Source organism: Ammospiza nelsoni, chromosome 5 (genome assembly GCF_027579445.1).
Source record: "Ammospiza nelsoni isolate bAmmNel1 chromosome 5, bAmmNel1.pri, whole genome shotgun sequence".
In the NCBI taxonomy this organism is placed as follows: domain Eukaryota; kingdom Metazoa; phylum Chordata; class Aves; order Passeriformes; family Passerellidae; genus Ammospiza; species Ammospiza nelsoni.
In genome coordinates this window covers 59,079,839-59,101,658 of record NC_080637.1, presented here as the reverse complement: position 1 = coordinate 59,101,658, position 21,820 = coordinate 59,079,839, and the positions used below count along the sequence as shown (strand labels likewise).

At 42.2% G+C, this 21,820-nt stretch overlaps 1 protein-coding gene across 1 annotated transcript in view; it reads right to left on the bottom strand.

The window, feature by feature from the left end:
• GYS2 (glycogen synthase 2) overlaps positions 1-18,519 on the bottom strand; it is a 40,756-nt gene extending 22,237 nt beyond the window's left edge. Inside the window, exons 1-4 of the mRNA XM_059472312.1 lie at positions 18,038-18,519; positions 9,527-9,708; positions 6,806-6,997; positions 6,162-6,347 (exon numbers count right to left, since the gene is read on the bottom strand). Coding sequence (XP_059328295.1) covers positions 6,162-6,347; positions 6,806-6,997; positions 9,527-9,708; positions 18,038-18,158 — 681 coding nt within the window. The 5' untranslated portion in view covers positions 18,159-18,519. The remainder of the gene's footprint in view (positions 1-6,161; positions 6,348-6,805; positions 6,998-9,526; positions 9,709-18,037) is intronic.
• Between the last annotated feature and the right edge of the window lie 3,301 nt (positions 18,520-21,820).

The window sequence follows — 21,820 nt, the reverse complement described above, 5'->3', positions numbered from 1 at the left end:
TTCTTTGGTTTCATGAAAAGACTTTACATATTTAACATATATCAGTGCTAATTCCTTCATTGCAATTCATTTTCCCACCTTTCATAAACAGTAAGTATTTTATTTTGTGTATGCTTGTGGGGCTTTTGGCATGTTTTTGCAAAGGTACACAATTCCACATCTATTAGGAAGAACAAACAGAGGTCATGGGGTTCTCACATTTCATTTGCTCTCACTCTCCAGCAGCTTCCAGCACCAATCAGTAAAGCAAGACCTTGACTTTTCACCTCAGGGTGGAGTAAGAACTGTGCACTTCTGAGCAGGCTAGACAAGCGACTTCAGAAAAGAGCCTTAGCCAAGTTGAAGGGCAGGTTAAATGAAAATTAGTTGATGAGACAGTGCAGGTGACTCATTTAACCCAGCTAGTCCTGTGCAAAGCTGAGCCTGCCCTGACAATCTCCAGAGTCAGAGGCACTGTGGGGCATGGGACAACATGCTGAAACCAGCAGGACACCTGGGCAGCTCCTCACCCCCAACCAAAGCTCCTGCTCAACCCTGAGCCCTGCTCTGTGTCCAGCCCAGCTCAGGCACCTGTGAACTCTGCTCCAAACCCCTCGTGCTCAGCCAGAGCAAAGCGAGGTTCCCAAGTGAGTCACACCTGCTTTTGTTTGTTTGCTGTTTCCAGCAAATGGGAACACTGGCTATGCCACAGATCACAGCTGCATCAAGAAAAAAAAAAAAAAAACCTAAGTCAGATGAACTGTTTACAGAACCCTTTAGGGTAGAACAAGCTCTTAAGGTCCTTTAGTCCAACCATTTCAGTGATATTTAAAGGCCAACAGCTTCAATATCCACATCCTCTCCTTCCCTGACCAGTGGAAAGCAAGCAGATTATTAGAATTTACAAGAGGGCAAGGATTAGAAGGGGAAATAACTCCTTTAGAAGGCCACTCTGATTTCAAAGCAAAAGATGTTCCACAGGTACAATGCTTTGGAGTAAAATTTGCATTTGCTGCAGTGCAATTCTGAGGGAAAATTTTGGTTCATTTCTGTGGATTCTTTGGTTCATTTTCTATGGATCCATGTAATGAGCATAACATCCCATTGATCTCTTAAAATTCAACATGTTAGGGGGCACAGCAGGTAATCACTGAGCCTCCCAGCATGACATTCTGAACTTTGAGGGAAAAAGAGGAGAATATTAAGCAGTTATGTTTCTTCTGGAAACAGTCACTGAAGTAGTAAATCCAAATCAGCCATTCCTACTTCAAAATTATAAAGATGAATTGCAAAGTATTTCCAAAACACAAGAATCATTTGAGAGTGGAAAAACAGAAAGGACTATATTAGCCATCTAAATCCTTGTCTGAAAGAAAGACAAATTATTTGTCACAGTCTACCAAGAATCTCTAGATAATGATATTAGCCTATGGTGTCCTAATGAAAAAAAAAAGGATGGTGAAAACCAACAGAAGTTAAACCAATACAAATTCAAACTGGAATTAATATATGTAATTTTCCTAAATAAAACATGACAACATCTTTTCAGAAATAATACAGACTCACCATTTAATACCCTCACCATTTAAACCTTACCTCAAGAGTGGATAACATCACTGTAAATATTTTGTAATTCAAATAAAAGGTACAGGTTTGATGCCTGAGGATTTTAGAGAACAAAATAATCTTTCTTGGTCTTTTAAAAGAGTGGTACACTCAAGTTCAAAGCGATTCTGCAGGACCAAGGAACAGTCAGAGACTGGTTTGAAGTTCAAATTCCTAAGTGACTAAAAGGTAGAATGGAAACATTTTTGCTTCCAGCATAATCTCACTGGCTGCTGCTGTCTAAATTAGGTAAGAACCACTCCCTTAAAATCCAGCTAACATCAAATTTACCTCCAATTGACTGTTGCCTTATGTAAAGAGAGATTTCATTCTGGTATGGCTCTGCCAGGCCAAAAGAGAATGAAATTTACACTTCCTGGCTTAAATCAGATTTCCATCAGCTGTTCTGTTGACAAAGTGGGTTATCTTTGTGTAACAGTGAGTTCAGTGACAAACTGGACAGTCTAAGTGGAGTGAGACATTGTCAGCAAAAAAGCTCTTGACTATTCATTTTCATCGGGATTTTTAGTACTTTTCCTTTTAGACTTCTTGGGACAGGATTTTCTACCACTTTGCAAACAGGATTCAGCTGCACCTGCATGAGCTGAATGAAAATGTTCCAAGTTCTAGACAGAAGTGTTACACATCAGCAGGGCAACCTAAGGAAAAAGGCAATGAAGACTTTTTTTTCCTTCTCCTTTTCCCATCAAACTCAAAGTGTTTTTTTAGTAAGAAGCATCAGAGGCTGAACCACACAAACTTCTTCATGATGCCAGGCCACTGTTCCCAAAAATAATTTCAGATGATGACCTCTCCAGGTTAAATAATTTTCCAAAATAAGCTGTCTATTCACCTAGGAACTTGTTTGGATCACTGGTGTCTCAGTCAATTTATGAAAGGTGCTGGTTTATTTAAAACTCTCAAGGCATGAAAGGATACAAAAAAAATCCCCACACAAAACAAGCAAATAACTAAATCAGTCCCCTCAAACAATAGGGAAAACAATAACAGATTAAGAATGTTAATCTTCAGCTGAGAAGCCAATTCCTCCTGAAGAGAGAAAGGCTCCACAGACCCCAAGATTTTTTTTCACAGAAATTCCTACCTTTTAGCAATTTTGGTTAGTTATCTTGGCAACAAACATAATCTCACACACCAATGTAAAAGCTGCTCTGGACATGGAGACTATGGGAAAATGCCCTATTGGCTGGACTACTTAGATATACAAAATTTCTTAAACTTCTCTTGGGAATTAAAACTCATAAAAAACCCTGCTTGATATTGAAATTAGGCAGTGTGGAGTTTGGAAGAGTTCAATAACCCATAGGTTTAGTGAGCAGTCCCTGACCCAGTCATGTACCCAGGATTCTTCAAATAATTAAAAGCAAATAAAAATAAAGACACTGTCAGTTACTGTACATGTCACCCCATTTTGTTCTTTTGGTTTTCCCTCCCTTCCTTTCTCCAGGATGATAGTGAATTAAATATGAATCTAGGTACTAAATTATGCACTAAATAGTAACACAACAGTGTTACTTCTGGTGGCCACTGCGCTCCTGAGCACCTGCTAAGAGTTAAACACCCAGGTTCTCACTGGAACAGAGGCAGGTAAATTCCAGCCAGCCCAGATGAACTGAGTTAAAACTGTAAGAATATAAGAATTGTATAAGCTCAAACCTTAACCACTGAATCATTAAGGTTGGAAAAGACCTCTAAGATCAGGGAGTCCAACCTTTGACCAATCACCACCTTGGAAATTAAAGCACAGCCCTGAGTGCCATGTCCATTGCTAAGCTGTAATACTGCCTAAGAACCAGGATCCCATCTCTGAGGGAAAGAGCAGATGGCTCAGGAGGAGGTCAGGACTCACACAACATTACAGTTTTACATCCATATAGCACCCTCCCATCTTCCAGCCATCCACAGCTTCCCTCTACTAGGCTGACTGGGTTTGCAACCCCCCCAGAAAATGTCCTCTTACAGATTACAGGCTGAGATGTGCCCTCAGCTCATGGAACAGGGAGTTCTGGTAGCCCACAGCTCAGGACTCCACTGATCTTGCATCTTCTAGCCCTGGTGATCTATGGGGTTGGTTTGACAGTGCAGTGGGAGAGTCCTGCACTGTGCGGGCAGTGCAGACCTGCCTACCAGGCATCCTAACTCAGCATTTTGTGGACCGTGTTGCGGGCTCGAAACAAAGACGTGAGGTTTCCTCTTTTCTCTGTATGAGCTGTACACGCCTGATTGCGTCAGGCACAACAAGGCCACACGCTTTCATTCTGTGCTGCAGCCATTTTTCTGTGACACAACACATCCTGGCAGCTGCTGCCTGGTGGGAACGGTGTTCTAGCTGTGAAACACCGGTCAAACGTGAGAACTTAATCATACTTCGAAGGAAAACATTTATGCAATAGCACTGAAACAGGAAACCCAGCTATTTTTGGGGTGGGAGGGGGTGAAATGCTCCAAAAAAATATTGCTTCTTCCAAAGATTAAACATTAGGAAGCCCTAAAGAATCTTCTTCACTAAGCAAATTGCTTGCTTGACCTAAATAGTTTGCTGCTAGAAGGCAACAACAAGAATATGTCTGAAGATCTAGCTGTTATTTAATTATGGTATTCGAGATCAAGCTCTTGTGTCTCAACTGACTTTTGGGCCAAGGTGACCTTTTCTCAGCCAAAGAAGCCCTCCCTAAGATAGTTAAATTTTCCAGGAAGAGTTTTAGCATCCTGGAAATATTAAACAATGTTATAACAGCTTGACATAATTTCCTCTATTAGTACCTTTAATTGTCAACCCACAGAGGGTATAAAGCATTACAGCCTAGAAATCCACAATTTCCTTCCCTTAAATATTATTTACAGCCATTTAGAATGATATATGAAATTGATACTTATGTTTCTTTCCACATATTCTTAGAATAAAATCTGAATAGACATTTCTGTATTCGTGACATAGCTGGTGGCCACCAATGGGATTTGTGAGGCTTTGAAGGATGGACAGTGCTTTCACACATAAAGATGTTCATGTCATGTGTGGACAGAAAAAAATTAGATTAATACTGTGACTAGTTTATAAATATATTAAAGTCTGCAGGTTTAGTCAGATGTAAGATCATTAGAGTACCTTTTGAGTACACAGACAAGGGTGAGGCCCCCCAAAAGTATTCATGAAGAGAAGAAAACCCAGTTGCTTTGAGAAAAAAAGGACTACTTTCCAGACTGCTTGCAGCTCTCTCAATAAACCAGAATCAAAACAAACCATTCTGTATTATACACACAGAGAGACTATGAGTGAGCAGGAGTGTCTGGACTCCTACACAGCAGGACTGAGGACTGTGATGTTCATGCTGCCTTATTAATGCACCTAACACCATAACTAACTTAGGAGTCTAGGAGAGATGATTTACAAGGGCTTGGAGTGACAGGACAAGGGGGAATGGCTTCAGAATGACAGAGAGCACGTTTAGATTGGATATCAGGAAGAAATCCTTCCCTGTGAGGATGGTGAGGCCCTGGCACAGGGTGCCCAGAGCAGCTGTGGCTGCCCCTGGATCCAAGGCCAGGTTGGATGGGGCTTGGAGCGATGTGGGATAGTGGATGGTGTCCCTGCCCATGGCAGGGTCAGAATGAGATGATGTTTGCCAAAAAAAACCCCAAACCATTCCATGATTCCCTGTTTCTGAGTCAGGCCAGCAATATACAACTGCTTAGGCCTTGTCTTTGGAAGACACAGCTCCCCAACGTGTCAAGCTTACAACATCCAACTGAAAATTACCAACTATGTCATTTTCTTCACTGTTTTTAGCCAAGGAAGTGAATGAACAATGTGGCTCTTTTATGTACCTCTACCTTCACTGAGTGCTGGAATGGAAAAACCTCTTGCATTCAGGTTTGTCTGTGACCATATGAGAAATCCCAGATCAGGCAAGGTACCCTGATGAGGGCAGTGCAAAAAACATTTGGGTCCTTGAAACATTGTTTTGTGTTATGCTTTGAGTGGAAAAGAGAACAGTGAAAATCAAATCCGACAGACAGTTTACACACATTCCAAGAAACACATGTGAGTCTTTTGAACTCAGAAAGTACTTCTACATTTGCCAGTTACAAATTAGGGCTAACCTGAAATGCTTGAAATTAGGACTCATTATGGTTTGTAAAAATTAAGAAGCAGGCTGGGGGGAAAAAAAAGTCAAAGCAACCACGATCCCCTTCAATTCTGGGGTATTTTTCGCAAGAGGAGGGCTACTGGTTATTTTTTCTACTGTATTACATTAAGAAAGACTTTTGTGAGGCTACACCTGAAGGGTCAGATGTTGGCTAGAGCTGAATAGGTTTTACTAGTTTCCACTGAGCCTTCAGACCTGTTAGATGAGACAAAAGCACTCATGCCTAGACACTTCATGATCTTAAAAATGTTGATTCTTATGCTCTGGAATCAACAACCAGCTATGGGTCAGTCATAAGCAAGCACACAAGCCAGAAAATACAATAAATAGTGTAACACCATAAACAGAAAGGGAGATGGTAGACAATTAGCTAAATAAACAGAGAAGAATGAGAAAAATGTCTCTTACTTGGTCCAGATTGTTGTAAAAGTCAATATTGGCTGCACACAAGTATCTGCCAAGCAGAGTTGCATGGGTAGTAAAAATTGTGGCGACGGGAAGTTTCTGTGATCGAGACAGGATTAAACCCACTCCTGCCTGCCACTCGTGGAAGTGGGCAATTATATTGGGCTTGTCATCAAACTGACAGGAAAGCTGAAAAGAAAAAGAAATACATGAAACATACATTATCATGTCCATCATCCCAGCCCCAGAGAACTTTGCTTTTTCTTTTTTTGGTGAAGCCTTTTGAACACTTGTTTTCCTTCTTGTGACAAAACAGTACAATTTTAAGAGGACATGTGCCTTGATTTCCATCAGCTCTAATCCTTAACCCAAGAAAAATGTGTGCCTCTCTAGCTCCTCAGAACAGACCTCTTTCTAGAGTGTCAGAGGGCTCTGGCAAGCACAGTCACTCAGACTCCACACTGGGCAGCCCCACTGCCCTTCTTCTGGAAAAATATAGTTGAATGACCAGTCAACATTTAAGTTTTAAATACAAATTTGATTTACGTTGAGATCAACTTCCTAAAAATCTTGGTTTTCAAACTGGAGAATAGGAACCACATCCCAAGTAGTTTTGGTCTGCAAATCTCTAGATTTAAAAACTGTACCTCTTTCAAAAACCAGGCTGTTAATGATCCAAAAATCACAGCATCATTGGCTTCTCGGTCATGAAAAGGGATCCCTATGTTGCTGACTTCCCAAAATTCACCTTTCCACTTGTCCAGGTTCCAAGCTGCTGATCCTATATCAAACAGTAAGACATAAGGGCTGCCCTCTATCAGCCATCTTCCAAAAAAGACCTATGAAAAAGAGGAAAGGATAAGAAGGATAGAAAGAAAAGGTTAAAGTGAATGTAAAGGCCAGTTAGCATAACAATCTTCATCCATCACATCTGAAGTATTTCACACAAACAATGTGTATTCACAGTCCTACAACCCAGGACTTGCAGTTTTCTTTGCAAAATACATAGAGTAATACTGAAGCAAAGGAAACTATAACCTTTAGGAACATTTTATTTTTAAGTCTTTCCTTTTAGATTTTCATTGCAATAGTAACTTCTTTTCTGTGAAAGAAAAAAAAAGGTTAGGAAGACTACACTTGCTTGAGTAATGAGGTCTTCCTATTGAAGTATCTGAGCCGGTTCTGTTCTTATTTTAAAATTTTCATTTTCTTTCACTTATATTTGTCTCCAGCCTTTTGCTATCCATGCTAGATTACTGGGAAGAGGTTTTGTAGGACTGATGCTTTGTGCCTGTATCTACCATGACATTTCTTCCTTCTTCCCAAGAAGCACAGAGGGGAAGGATTCCAGTTCCATTTGGAAGAGTGGAAGGATCAATCAGAAGTGGAAGATCAATAAATCTCAACACCTAAAATCACATGAGGCTAAAAATGCAGCTTTCCTGCTTTGTCTCCATTAGTATAATTAAACATCTCTAAGAGTATTCACAACTTCACTGCCTGCACTGGCTTGCCCAACCCAGCTGGGCCCACACTACAGTCTGCAAAGTCAAATAATTTCACATTAAATCTGGCATCAAAACAGCTGGGACCTCAGGGGTTGAACCCAGCCCTGATGCTGCAATGAGCTGAAGAGAGGTCAGGTCTTGAAAACAAATAAGATAAAAGCTTTTGGCCTGTTTTCACAAAAAGTACAAGGCATAACAAAGGCAGGTTTGCTCCTTTTTGCTCCTCATGTATTTATTTCAGACTGCTCAGATTTGCTATTCAGAAAAATGAGGTTAAAAAGCAGAGAACCCAGACTTCATCTAAATACAGGGTCAGGTTGTGGCAAGGAAACACACCTGACCTGAGAAGTCTGGAGGCATTCCTAGGTCCCCTGGTTTAAAACCATCCATTGTGATGCATAAGCAAAACCCAGACATAAATGTTAATAGGATAAGTGCAGCTCCTGGAAACAAGAGCGTCATTATTGGAGATCAAAGCTATATTTGACATCCCTGGGACAGATTTGCTGCTTTATATGAATACTTCAGCAGCACCATGCACGTGTTGGGCTGGCAGAGGTGGCTGATTAAATTGGATGCATTGCTGGAACAACATAAAGCATTGCAATCAATTTGCCCCAGAAGCCTTTAGCTGTTTTCCAGACACAGGAGTGTTACAGAGGCAACACAGAAAACCTGAGCAATGACCTATGAAAATCTGATAAAGATAAGAAATGGCAGATTGGACCTTTCAGTTTGAGCCCGTACAATTCAAGCACCATGTCAGTGTCCCCGACACTCCCAAGCTGTGGCACATACTCATCCAACAAAAGACACCTGCATAACAGGGCACTAGATCCTAAGAACAGCACAACTGCTCTTACAGAGGCAGACAACACATTGCCAGTGCCACAGCTAGTGACAACCCAAGAACTTCAGGAATTTCTATACTGAAGTGTGTCAATCCCCTCAGCAACAGTAGGAATCCTTCCCTGCTGCTGCCTCTGATGCTTTCCACGTCTGTTCAGCACACAGCAGGAGCAGACAATTTTTCCTCCTGCAAACTGGCATCTCTGAGGGACTCAACACTGAGCCAGAACACAGGCAAGTTCTACATCTCCGATAAGGACTTCAAGAAAGGAGGTCAAATTTAGCATGAGTTACCTTCCGCCCATTTTCAGGTAACCAAAGCTGCTTGCAGCTTAATAACTGCCCATCAACACAGCAGATAATCTATTTCTTTAGCAGATAACCTTTATAGGAAGAAGTTTATTCCAACTTCATTGTTGGAGAAACCGAGCCTCAGAAAGGCTATGAGATCACACAGAAAACACTGGTGAAAAATCATTTTGGAAAAAGAGAAAATCCACTTCTTGTGTTGTGGTATACCTCTCTTCTCAGGGAACTGACAGCTGGTTGCACTGAAGTGAGGAAGTGGATCCTTTGTCACCTCAGTGCTTTTCTCAAGTCTTTTCTGGTTTTCATCTCAATATTTTTATGCTACATTAGAAAATCTGAGGGCTAAAGGAATGCTCTTCTCACTCCCATGCAAGAATGTGAAATAAGGGCACAAAGTAAGGTCATCTTATATGTACTAAAATCTCACAGTACTTAGAGACCAGATAAATAAGTCATTAATCCAGTTAAGCAGCCTTGCAGATAAATGACTGTTAAAACCCATAATTGGATGAACTGGTTCCTCCTCAAAAATAACCTTTAATGAATTGACTCTGCTGTTCTAACGGTGGATTCTGAGCCTTTCCCATTGTGACATTGACCAGGACTGCTGTGTCAAGTGGAACGACAAGAGCATTAACCCAAACTTTAATCTCCTCAGAGTCAGATTTGTTGCCCTGGGAAGCAGCAACACATCTGATTTACCTGACACCCTTGGCTTTTCATGGTGTCCATTGCCTTCTTAACTGCAGGGTTTGGAGGTTCAGTGAATTCCACCTGAGTCTTCACATTCTGCTCAAAATAGGGGCCAATCAGGAAATAGTTTTCACCCCATTCATCTGCTGTAGTTTTGGCTTTTGTCTGGATCACAGTGTAAATGCCTCCCACTGCAAAAGAAGATCACAAAAATACAAAAATTAGAAAAGGGCACAGGCTACAAATCTCTGTACTAAACTCCAATCCATCTGTGGATCAGATACACTGCTAGTTAAATCCCTTCACATATGTAGACTTTAAGTGAAACCAGCCTACAATCAAATAAATAGAAGTTCAGTCTCTTAAGTGGTATCAGAGCTCCCCTCTTCAGTTGGGGGATTAAAATCCTGGGCCTCATACTTTCACTCTCCCATGTCTGATCTTGATTCTGCTGCATCCCAAGCACATCCTTCTGCTTTTGTTTTATTGCCTCAGTTATAATTTTCAAACCTATTTTTCATCACGTGGTAAGAACCGAGCTTATTTGATACAAATCACTAAGAGAATTTGAGAAACTGATGGATTTCATTGACTGGTGCCTATAAAAATGGACTTCACCCAATATCCTCAAAGCATAAGGAGTTTTGTTCCATTATCAGCCTCGAAGAGTTTAGTTAAAGTTGGAGGGAATGTAGCCTACACTGACTACATAAATGTCTGTAGCATCTTTCACCAAAATAATGTCTGCTTTAGAGGCAAATGCACCATTCAAATGTGTAAGAGAATCCAGCAGCATCCCTTGCCAAGTCAATACAGATCTATCCAGTCTTGCACACGGTGTGCAAGAGTCCCTTAGCTGCTCTTGCTCAGAGTTGGCCATAGCCTGCCCTGGAATTCACACACTGGCAGGGCAAACCTCTCTTTGCTACAGTGCCCAGGGTGCCAGGCAGTGGAAGTGCACCAACACCAAGTCAGAAGAGCAATAGGGCAGGCTTGAACCCAGCAAGGGGGCAGGATGGTGAGGGAAAGGAAAACCTGAGGACAAGAAGCTGCTGCACACCAGAGACAATGAGCGTAGCTCCAGCAAGGTGGGAGAGAGGGAGCACAACAGCTACAAAGAGCAAAAGGAACACTACAGAAGGGATTGGCACTCCTACATAAATTTTTTCCCCTCCACTGAATGCTGAAGCTTTGGAAATATTGGCAGCACTCTGGGGATGGAGATGGTGCTCCAGCTTCCAGCAGTGACATCAAAATTACCTGTGGAGCCAGCACTGAAAGCTGCCAGGGATTGAGAGCTGGCACGCTAGGCTCACCCTTTTAAAGCTACTGGGATATCCAGAGGTGCCAGTGCACCATATCCAATATAAGTAAAAACCTTGAGAAGTTACCTAATTCTCCTTAAAAATCTGCCACTGTTATGTACAATACGGCTGCTGAAGTTGCTCAGCACTTTGGGAGATTAGTTCCCAGATTAATTAAACTGCATCCCCTGACAAACACAGAAAGCCCTCTGCAAAGCCTGCTGTCTTGCAGTCCCGGGGAGCCAAATGGCAGAGCTACAGTTTCAATTATGCTCCTAGAAAATAAATTGTTCACTTAAATGCCTTTTCTCTACAAATATCCCATTTGTTTTGAAGGCTGAAAGGGCCTCTGGTCTCAATATTTTCATGTCTCAGGATTCTAGGTATTTACAAAGAGGAAAGAAAAAAATGCAATTTCATTCTACCAGCTTGCTAAGTAGAATTAGTACAATAAATTATTACCCTTAATAATTCAAGACCTAAGAAGACAAGAATCTTACAGATGTCTGTTCCTAAATCAAGCTGTCAGTTCAAGAGTTTCACATCATGTAGCCATGGAATTGCAGAAGGAAACCTATGCACAACACTATTATTCTCCCCTTCAGCAGGACCAGAAAGCTTAAGAAACTAATTTATAGTCATCATATTCTTCCATGGCTGCTTTGGACAGGGATTTAGAGCAATCTTAGATAAATAACACCGTATTTTCTCTCAAAGTTCCTCTTCTCAAGCTGAGATGGTCTATTTGAATAGCTTGGATTCAGATAAACATAAAATTTTAATTATATGAGACAAAGCAGAACATTGACCCTAAAAAGCAATAGTTACAATGATACCTCTGTTTTTATAGGGTGGTAAATTCATCATAGGAGCATAAGAGGCCTCAATCCAAAATAAGATAAATATGAGACTTGATAGAAATCTTAGTCATGAAACTGGCTGGTTTGAATTGGCAGGGATACAGAGCTTAGAATGAGGAAGGATTTTAGTGCAGAGCAGCCTGGTGATCCCGGAAAAAGAGAAAACATGACTTGCAAGATGAAAGACACTAAATACCACGAAAAAGCTGTATATGCCTAGAGTGAAGCAAAGCTCCTTCCCCCATCCTAGGAGTGTGGATCAGCCTCTTCCACACTGCAAAGGGCTCAACACTGGGATTGGCAATGTAGCTGAGTTCCCACAGCCATGGATTTGAAGGGAAATGGGGAATCTGCAGCTCAAGGGCAGGGCAGAGCCTGGATCTTTGTTTCACACAGCCAGCATCTGAGTGTTTCTTTTCACAAGGTTATCCTTAGGATCCCTGTGTGTCCTAAAAGGCCTCTTATGGGGGAAAGAATGAGTGTGCCGTGCTCTGCTGTCATAATCTGTTGCACAGCAAGGTAAAAAATATTTCAGGGCACTGATTTGCCTGAAATGCACTAAAAAGTACTTATGATAAAATCCAAGGAGTACGTTTTACAGGTTGTTAAAACTCCTCAGAAGTTAACTGTGATAAAAGCAGTGCTACCTGGCCCCCAGACCTGCTTTTGTCTTCCCTGTTACTGTGGAAATATGACTCACAAAGCATGTCTGTGCATAAGGTTTAACTGACAGCGGAGGGAAACTGCAAGTGAAACTATGTATGTAGGAAGTGTTGGGTATAACTTAAAAAAGACATCTTGAGAAGAACAGAGCAATGTCTAGAATAATGCATTGAGTTTTGAAATTACACTTCTCCATAGCAAACTCCAGGAACACATTATATATCTTTTAGGAGGTAGTTTCTATATGCTCAGTTGCTTTGAATTCCCTGGAACTACCTGTGCCAGTAAGCAAAACATTACATACCCTACTGAGTAGTAGAGTAAGGGTTTACAAGTTCAGCTCACAGAATTCTCAAATTGCTTCAACAATTTGGTAAGCCTTCTTTTTCTTGTCTAATACAATGTTTTAGGTCATACTATAAACAGAAAACCTTTCCAAACAACAGGGATGTACCAAAATGTTGCAAGTTTCTCCATGCTGCCTCTGAAATTTTGTACTTTGAAACAGGGTTAAAACAAACAAGAAATGACAAAATTAGAAACTGATAGAGCAGCAGAACAAGAGAACTGGTTTGGAATATCACAGACAAAGGGAATTAGCAGTAAAATGTTGATACAGGAACAGTTTAATATTCTGATGTTCAACAAAAAGCTTTATTCAAATATATTAAGTTTTAGTAATTTTAAACCATTTTGAAATAAATATATTTTTATTATTTCTTTTTAAAACATGCTTTTAACCTTTCCACCAATAAATAAAATCAACTTTAAAAGGAAATTAAAAAAAAAATCTTTCCCCCATCTATCTCCTTTCCATTCTTCCTCTTTTTTTTTTTTTTTTTTTTTTTAAAGGGAAAAAATAAACTGGCACAAAAAGGGGAGCTCAGATATTTGGGAAAGAAGGATTTTGTTAATTTAAGGGAAGTTTGACATCTTTTTACTAGCATCTTTAAAAAACAGAAGATGAAACCAAAATACTATCTCAAAAAATTCTACAGAATTATTTTAAAAGTCTAAACCTTTTTACCTATGTTAACACTACTAGAATTTGTCTAAAGGAGTTCTCTGCATCACTCCAGCATTTTCTCTTTTCCTTGTTTCAAGTCCTGCTGCATTATTTCTTTTGTATATTTAAAATCCAAGCAGCAGTTAGAACTTGTCCTCCTACCCACCCCACACTGCAGAAAGACAGAATGAAGGAGCAGCAGAAACCAAACATGAAGGAGAGAAATAGGAAGTGATCTGTGGAAATGAGACAGAGGTAAGTGGAGATTGTCACCGATCCTTTCTCACACACCTTTGCTACACAGAGAGAGCATCAGGATGATTCCAGGGCTCTGCAGCTTCTCTGCTGTGTCCTGACCAGGCCACTCTGGAGGCATTTAAGCCTCTCTGAGAACCACGAGAGCCACAGGATCCATGGGAGCAGCGTGAGCCCAGGCTCGGGACTCAAACCACCACAATCACTCTCACATCAATTGTTTCACCATTCTCCTCAGAATGTGTCTTTGATCTGCACAGCTGTGATAAAAATTTGGATTGAACTTGTTTCTAACATTTCACTGGAATCTGATTGATTGACTGATTGTCTGTTGAATAAAATCAGGCTGTGAAATGTGTCAGGTGGAAAACAACCAGCATCTTCAGCCAACAGATATTTTCCCTGTGGTTTTTGGGCTATGTTTGTGGCCAGGACTCCTCAGAAGACAGATTTCCACAATCTCTGAAATTCTGACATTCCAAACATATTCTGAAATAATACTGAACCATTGAAACTTATGACAGATGTCCACAATTGAGAAGCTATTTCTGTGTGCATCATCCTCAGTGCACAGGATTTCACTTGGAATTGATTTGACATTGATATTCCAGCCCACTCTATAAATGCACAGAGCTCTGAGGCTGTGCTTATGCCAAGTTTATGCCAGCACATCCCCACTCCCCAAAGGGTGTTACTTCAGCTGTGTCACAAATTACAGTAATCACCTTCTCCCAAGGAAGTTTCATCATGGGAAGACACAGAGGAGGGAAAATGCTGGTCCTGCTGACTTCAGTGGATTCAGGATTTAATTTCCAAAAGTCCAGTTTTTCACCAGAGAAGCTGAACTGAGATCTTTGCTCCAGGGACAGCTGAAACAAGTTTTGTTTTTAGCACAGTCTCCATTCCAATGGGGATGGAATAAAAATATTTGAGATTCATCTACCAGTGACTCTTGAGTTAAGCTGTTCACAGCTGAATGATGACACAAGCTGGCTGTTTGCCCAGCATTTTTAAGCATTCTTCTACTTTCTATCTAAAAACTGTGAGTGGTACAGCAAGGGATACTAATCTAAATATCACTGGAATTATTTTCAAGACATCTTTCTAGAGAAAAAGGCGGATCTTGAACATTCTCATCCCTTCTAACCAGTGTGTCAGAAATCCCACCACGGACAACCCAGGCCCAAAATCTTCATAGTTTGGTAGCCACTTCTTTTGTGCTCCTGTACTTAAAGCTTTTAATAGTCTTCATGCTATGGAGGAAAGAAACCACTCCTTTTTTCCACAGTTGTATGACCAGACCTCATTTTACTAGAGCATGATGGCCAGGAGAGAAAGAAAGAATAAAAATGCTGATCTCCCCCACAATTACCACCAGATTTGTGGCACTGCAATGGACTGGGACCCTTCACTGCCTGCATTTTTCCCCTTCTGCCACAGAAACACTGTAGATGCACTTCATATAAGGTTTTGCCTATCAGTGAAAAGCCAACTAAAATGAGGGAAATCCCACAAAAAAACCTACTCATTTCTTATTTCTTTGGCAGAGGACTTTCAATGCGAGAGGATTTCAATATTGTTTTTGGTTTAAGTGGCAAGTTCCCTCTCATGACTTGGAGAAAGGGTGAGGGAGAGTGACATTGGCAGATGAGCCTTTTTAATTTCCCATTTTCTCCTTCAGCTACCTTACTGAGTAGGCCAAGGTTTTGTGTCAGAGGATGTTACTTAGCACAGGCTGAAGCCAGGACAGAAAATACAAAAAGGAAATATGGAGAAGTAGAAACTCTTCCTTGTTAGAGCACTTTTAAAATTATCCCTTCTTAAAACAAAAGGGGAGAAAACTCCCCTGTCCCAGCTGCTGACAAAGAAGAGATGAGACTGTGGAAATAATGGATTCTTGTAGATCTCTGAGCCCTGAGTTCATGCAACCCTCTTCTTCCCTACAGCTGCACCTCATGCCTCAGTAACAACCATCAGGGAAATGCCATGGAATGCTTGCTCCCCCTCGACAGAATCAGATATTCTCTGATTTGCAGGACTCCCTTGCCATCCCTGGCTCTGAAGAGGTTCAGCTCTGCTCCTGTAAAGGTCATTGGTTACAGTGTGGGGGATGGATATCCACCTGTGAGCTCTGCCATCACCTTCCTCACAGAAAGAGGACAATTCAGCCTGATTGTCAGTGCCACGAGAGAAATGGAGGGATTATTAAGCAGCAGCACTGGCCAAGGAGGAAATGTCCCCAAGCACCTGGTGATGCACCAAAATAAAGACTGGGACTCACTCCTGTGGGCAGCAGCAGCTTTACACCACCTCAGAAATGCAAACCAACTTCAGGCTGAGCTCCTCTGACATACCTTTGCATTGCCAGAAAGGAAGGCAGAAACCTTCACATTAAATGCTCAAAATTAGCTTCTCATGCAATTAATCCAGATAATGTTTATCTTGCCCTCTATGTTAGGAACATGTGCAGCAGCACAAACCCTAAAACATGCAGTAGAGCTAAATCTCTGTGTGGTCAGTTTATTTCATCAAACAAACAATTCCTCCTGCTAAAGGAGCTAGGAAATATACATTACAAGCTATTATTTCCTAAGCTTATATATCTTCTGTGATGACTTTCCCTGTATTTTGCCGTCTGCTCTCTCTCACAGTGCTGTAACATTTTCCCAGAACTGTTTATAAAAGTTAGGTCACCAGGGAACACTTCTCATCTCACCACGTGACTTAGACATTCAATTGCCTGGGAGATATAGAAAAAAACTCCAAACCCTCAGTATCAAGAATTTACCAGAAAAATAGGCTGAAAAGGATTACAAAATTATAATAAATTATAATATATTTTATGTAATATATATCTGTACATCTATTTTGCACAGATGTTTCTAGTCAAGCTTGGTTAGTGGAAGCTTTGCAGAATGTCAGATTCTAATGAAGAAATTGCTTTTCATTCCATGTTCCTTTAGCCCTGTGTGAATATATGGGCTTGGAAAGTGGTGTGAGCAAAGGCACCTTATTTTTAAACACACTGAATAAAACTGACTTTATTAATATCAATTCTCTCATAAAATGTGTGAATGGTAAATTTTAGCTGTGTCAGTGGATTTGGCTCCAGTGAAGTCAGCCAGAGTTCTATGGATGATTAAATGATTCACTACATTTTGTACATGCTCTGGGAAAATCTAATTGGGTTATCTTCTCTTAAAAATCTTGTGTGATATCTACAATCACTGGGTCCAGATGACTCACAAAATATGTATGCTGTGGAGTTCAGAGAAGTCAGTGAGAACTCCTGAATTTCCTAGATTTCTGCTGCCATCTGCTTGCCAGAGCCTTACTTATTATGCACACTGCAAAAGTGAATGCTGCATGCTCCAAGTTGTGGCCTTTGTAATTTAACTCTAAAAGCTTGGCTGAAGCTACAGGAAAACAAGCCCACAGGGATTCACACGGCCGAATCTACTCTGTCTCACCTCTAGGTATTGATAAGGATCACCACCCTAAAAAAGCAATGTAAACCAGCAGAAATTATCACAGAACAGTAATTTGAGTTTCCCCATGGGGATAAACCCCAGTACTGCCTGTTCCTCTCACACACATTTCCTCTTTAAAGTTAAATTCTTAACAGTTTACAGATCCCCTCTCCTGATTAAACTCTGTTTATCTGCCAGGACAATAACACACAGGAGGTCAATCATTTACTCATATTAACTCACTTTTGCAGTGAAACTGGAAGCTTGCAGAACTATACCTGCCTGAAAGGGGATGATTTGATGAATGAATTAGAAATAGAGGCAGGAGGATTTTTGCCTAATAAGCAGTGTGCCCTTTGCCTGACCAGCAGCAACCAATGAACAAATGAAGCCCTGTCTGGCACCACCTGTGTTTGCAAAGAGCAGTCCAGAAGAGTTTTAGCGGGCACACAAAGGCCGCTGGTCATTGACTCCTGGGTTTTGTTCAGTGGCTGTACACAGCTCTATTTATTTATTCCGCTTCCAGGCCTGGCCTCTTCTCCACACTGCTCTGGAAGGCTGAGGGGGGGCTGCTAAACTGCTGTGCATCTGATCTTTGTTGTGCAGCTCATTTCCATGCATGACATTCCTAAGTGAATTTGCATGGAAGGCAAAACCTAAGTATGTGCAAAGCAATTTAGATAGCTGCACACTCAGACTTATCACTTAGATGTTCAAACCCCCCCCTCCCTGGTGGTGGAACACAAAAAGACACAGAGACATCCTGGCTCTGCCCATCCCACACAAGCCCAGGCAGATGCAGCCCATGCTCAGCATGAGCAACTACACACCTGCACTTCTCCCAATCCAGCAGCTCTGCAGCCCTATCCAGTCTCCCTGTGAATGCTTTTCTTCTCCAGCCCTTTATCCCTCCCTCCACTCCTGAGAAAACAGCAATACTAACCCCCAAGTGTGGTACAAACCTTTGTTGGTAACCTCCCAAGAAATTTCAAAGAGCAACAAATCCTCCACGGGCAGGTCTTCATCCTCACACTGAAGAAGCCCGTTCAGAGATGTCATGGACAGGGATCTCGCCAGTGGCATTTTGTTCAGCCCCTGAGTGCTCACCACGCAGGCCACAGCAGTCAGCAAAGTCCAGGTCCCGTGGCAGTGCTCTGCAGTTCTGGTTAGAGCAGTCTGCCTGTGCACTCGGATCCCAGGAGAAAATTATTCAGATAGCTGGGAGCTAATGGGTTTAAACTGTCTGACCACCAGCATTAAATTGGCTCAGTGAAATCCTCAGGGCTTGAGAAGCAGCTGCTGGGAGAGGTAAGAATTTAACACTGACCTGAGAAAGGTCTCGACTGTTTTGGGGCCACAGCTCTTTCTTTGTCTTCTCTCAGAAGGAGGTAAAAAAGGATTTTTAGCTCCTGAACCACAGCATTCAGTCTCCACCAGCACCTCAGGAGCAGATGACATTGGAGGGTTGTAAAGTCAGCACCGCCCTGAGCTAACTCCAACAGGGAGGACACTTTGAGTTCACCACCTGATGTGAGTCCAGCCCCTGAGTCCTCCCCTCCAGACACACCCTCCCCTTACACCCTGCAGTTTTCCTACCTGCTGGCCGTCTGCAGGAGTTAGAGTACACTCATTTTACACTATGTCTCTCAGGTTCCTTGCCAGGTTAAATGCTGTTAGCTCTTCTTTTTCAGTTCAGCAGTCTGTAAGCCCGAGTTTACCTCATCTCCTATCTCCACAATTATCTCCAGCTCAGCTCCCAGGACTCTGCATCAGCTGTTGGCTGCTTTAGCATCTCTGCAGCCCTGCCAGCTTTTACAGAGCTACAAAGGCTCTACCCCTGTTTTGACATGCACTCTGCCCCTCCTTGCAGTCCTGATTTTCCACCTGTTTGGATTTTTTTCTATGCCACAGGTCTTTCCTGGCCTCAGGGCCCATGTCCTCCCCCCAGGGAGCTTAGTAAGTACCACGTCAGGGCACAGCATGCCCCTGTCTTCTCCAGCACAGAGCTGGGATGCTGCAAGCACTGAACACACATTGACAGAGATGCTGGTCCCTAACTCACAGCCTGAGGTCCTCACAGCTCCCCAGAGCAGCTGCCTGCTTGTTAGATGCTTATATTACACATCTGGTTGAGAAGCCAGTGCTTCTGGGACAGCTGTGCCAGCTGGCTCTGTTTCTGAGCTTAGAGCACAACCTGCCCAAAACCCACAATTCAGCAGGGAGCAAATCTCCAGGTGAGCTCCAGGACATCTCTGGCACTGTGGAGAATACCACTGCAGCAGCAGGCATAGGAGGAAAGGCTCTGAGCTCACCTGGGGCAAAGAAAGTCTGACAATTGGTTTAGGAGACAGGCAGCCCATCGGCATAGAAGTCTCTTAGACATAATACATAATGCATGGCACAGCTGAGCCTGCCTTAAAGAGTACCTACCCCCCACAAGACTTGCTCTTCCACACTCTGTGCCCTCTCTGCATTCATGGCAGTCAGACCCGTCCCTGAGCTGGTGGATACAGCTCAGTGAAAATACCTAAGGGTGCAGGGAACTTTTTTTGCAAAGTTAAGAACTGGAGCTGTCTCAGAAAAGAGCCTAGTAAGAGGCCAGGGATATTCAGGGGTTTATTGGCTGAATGTCATTTTGTCTCAATGGTTTGAGTTGCCCTATTCACCAGTTTCTAAAAAAAAGGCCTGGCCGAGAACCATTATGTTTGGAGCAGCTGTGGCTTTTACTACTTGCAGTAGGTAGGAAACCAGATCATCCACTACCTAAAAAACCACGGTATTTAAAAGAAAAGCCAGTAATACATTAAGGAATGAAACTGTAACTTGGGCGGAAATTAAGTAATTTATGAACACCAGATCCGCCCAAGTTACAGTTTCATTCCTTTCCTGGGACATTCACACTGAGGGTGAGGCCTAAAGCTGCGGGGTGCACAAAGGCCACCTCAGGTGAGGAGTGGTGAACAGAGAACAAACGAGCTGACAGGTTCATCCCCATCCCACAGGTTCTCCTCACCCTGTGGAAGTGAATACACAGCCAAACTTCTCATTTTAAAGGTGACAGGGGTGCAGTGAGCCCCTGGCACCCCTCACTGACCGCACCGAGCGTGATCACCCTCACTGTGAGTAAATCCCAGGAGCTGCAGCTTCCCTGAGGGAACGCTGATGGATTTGTGGGTGTGGGGCCCCCATCCCCATTGCTCCTGGGGGCCACTGTGCTCTGCAGGTCCTTACACAGCTCTCAAGGTGCTGAACTCAAAACTGTTCACATCACTTACCTCTCCAGGGACCACAGTATCACAGAATGGTCTGGGTTGGAAGAGACCTTAAAGATCTCATTCCACTCCCTGCCATGGCAGGGACACCTTCCACTATCCCAGCCCCATCCAGCCTGGCCTTGGACTCTGCCAGGGATGCAGGGGCAGCCACAGCTGCTCTGGAAACCTGTGCCAGGGCCTTTCAGCTTAAAGCCATCACCCCTTTTCCTGTCACTCCAGGCCATTGTAAAAAGTCCCTTTGCAGCTCTCTTGTAGTGTCTCTTCCATAATAAAATCACCCCAGAGCCTCCTCCAGGCTGAACAGTCCCAGTTCTCTCAGCCTTTCCTCATAGGAGAGGTGTTCCATCCCTCTAAAAAACCCTCTAGTAGTGATGCCAGATAATCAGTGGCACTGGTTCACTGACATACCTATGTCCCTAAGCATTCAAAAGCTTGAAAAGCATGCAAATAATTTTACAACAATGAACTAAAGTTTAGCATCAAATATTTCAAGCTCCTCACATAATCAATCGGTGGTTTTCAGGTTCTTGAGTGTCATGTTTTTCCAGCTTCTGTTTGTAATAAGATGATAATTATTTTACTGTTTGAATTTAACAAAAGATTATATAATTCCTTAAACCTTGGCAAAGGAGTTAGAAAGAATGCTCAGATACCATGAGATAATTCCACAAGCACTGGCAATGCCATCCTTGAGTGAACCTGGGAGCAACTCACCTTTGTCAGTTTGGAGATAATCAGTTTTTAACTGATAAAAAGTGCTCAGTAGCACAGTGAACTTCAGCATTCCTTCATATTCTGACTAAATTTCATTTTATCCAATCTACATGTCTTAAAGAAGGAGGTTTTTTTTTTTTTTTTCACACAATGCCATCCCAAATTCCTGCTTTTCTGTTAGTGAGGGAAAAGTATTTGAAGTGCCCAGAAAAGGCAAGCTCCAACAGATAGTCCAGAAATGCTGCAAATGCTCTTAATTGCCAGAGGGCAAAGGGCCCTATTCATTATATTTATGGCCTGCAGGGGTTAACTATGGGATATCTGGGGTGCAGCTGGAGTTATCTGGGTTTAGGGCCATAAGGGAGGCCATGTGTTGCTGTGCACATATAGTAAGACAAAATAAAAGCTATTCAGAAGAAAAGATGTATTCTGACATTAAGAAGAGCAACCTTTAGCTGTCCTCCCTGTGAGGTGCAGTGAGGTACAAGTGCTGAAATGGACACTCTGCTGCCACTAGAACAATGAGTCATTTTTGTCCCAGAGGCAGGGAAAGGTTGTGACTATGATCCTCCAGTTTGCTCCTTTTTCACCAAACAGAGGCCGGATGCTGAAGTGGGGAGATGGAAACATACCAGAAAGACTAGTTTTTAAAATATAACATTGATTAAAATATTTCCCAGAAATCTGGAAGCCAGTGAGACTGGTTTTGAGTCCAGCCTAGCTTCTCATATTGTTCTTATCACAAACTGTACAGAT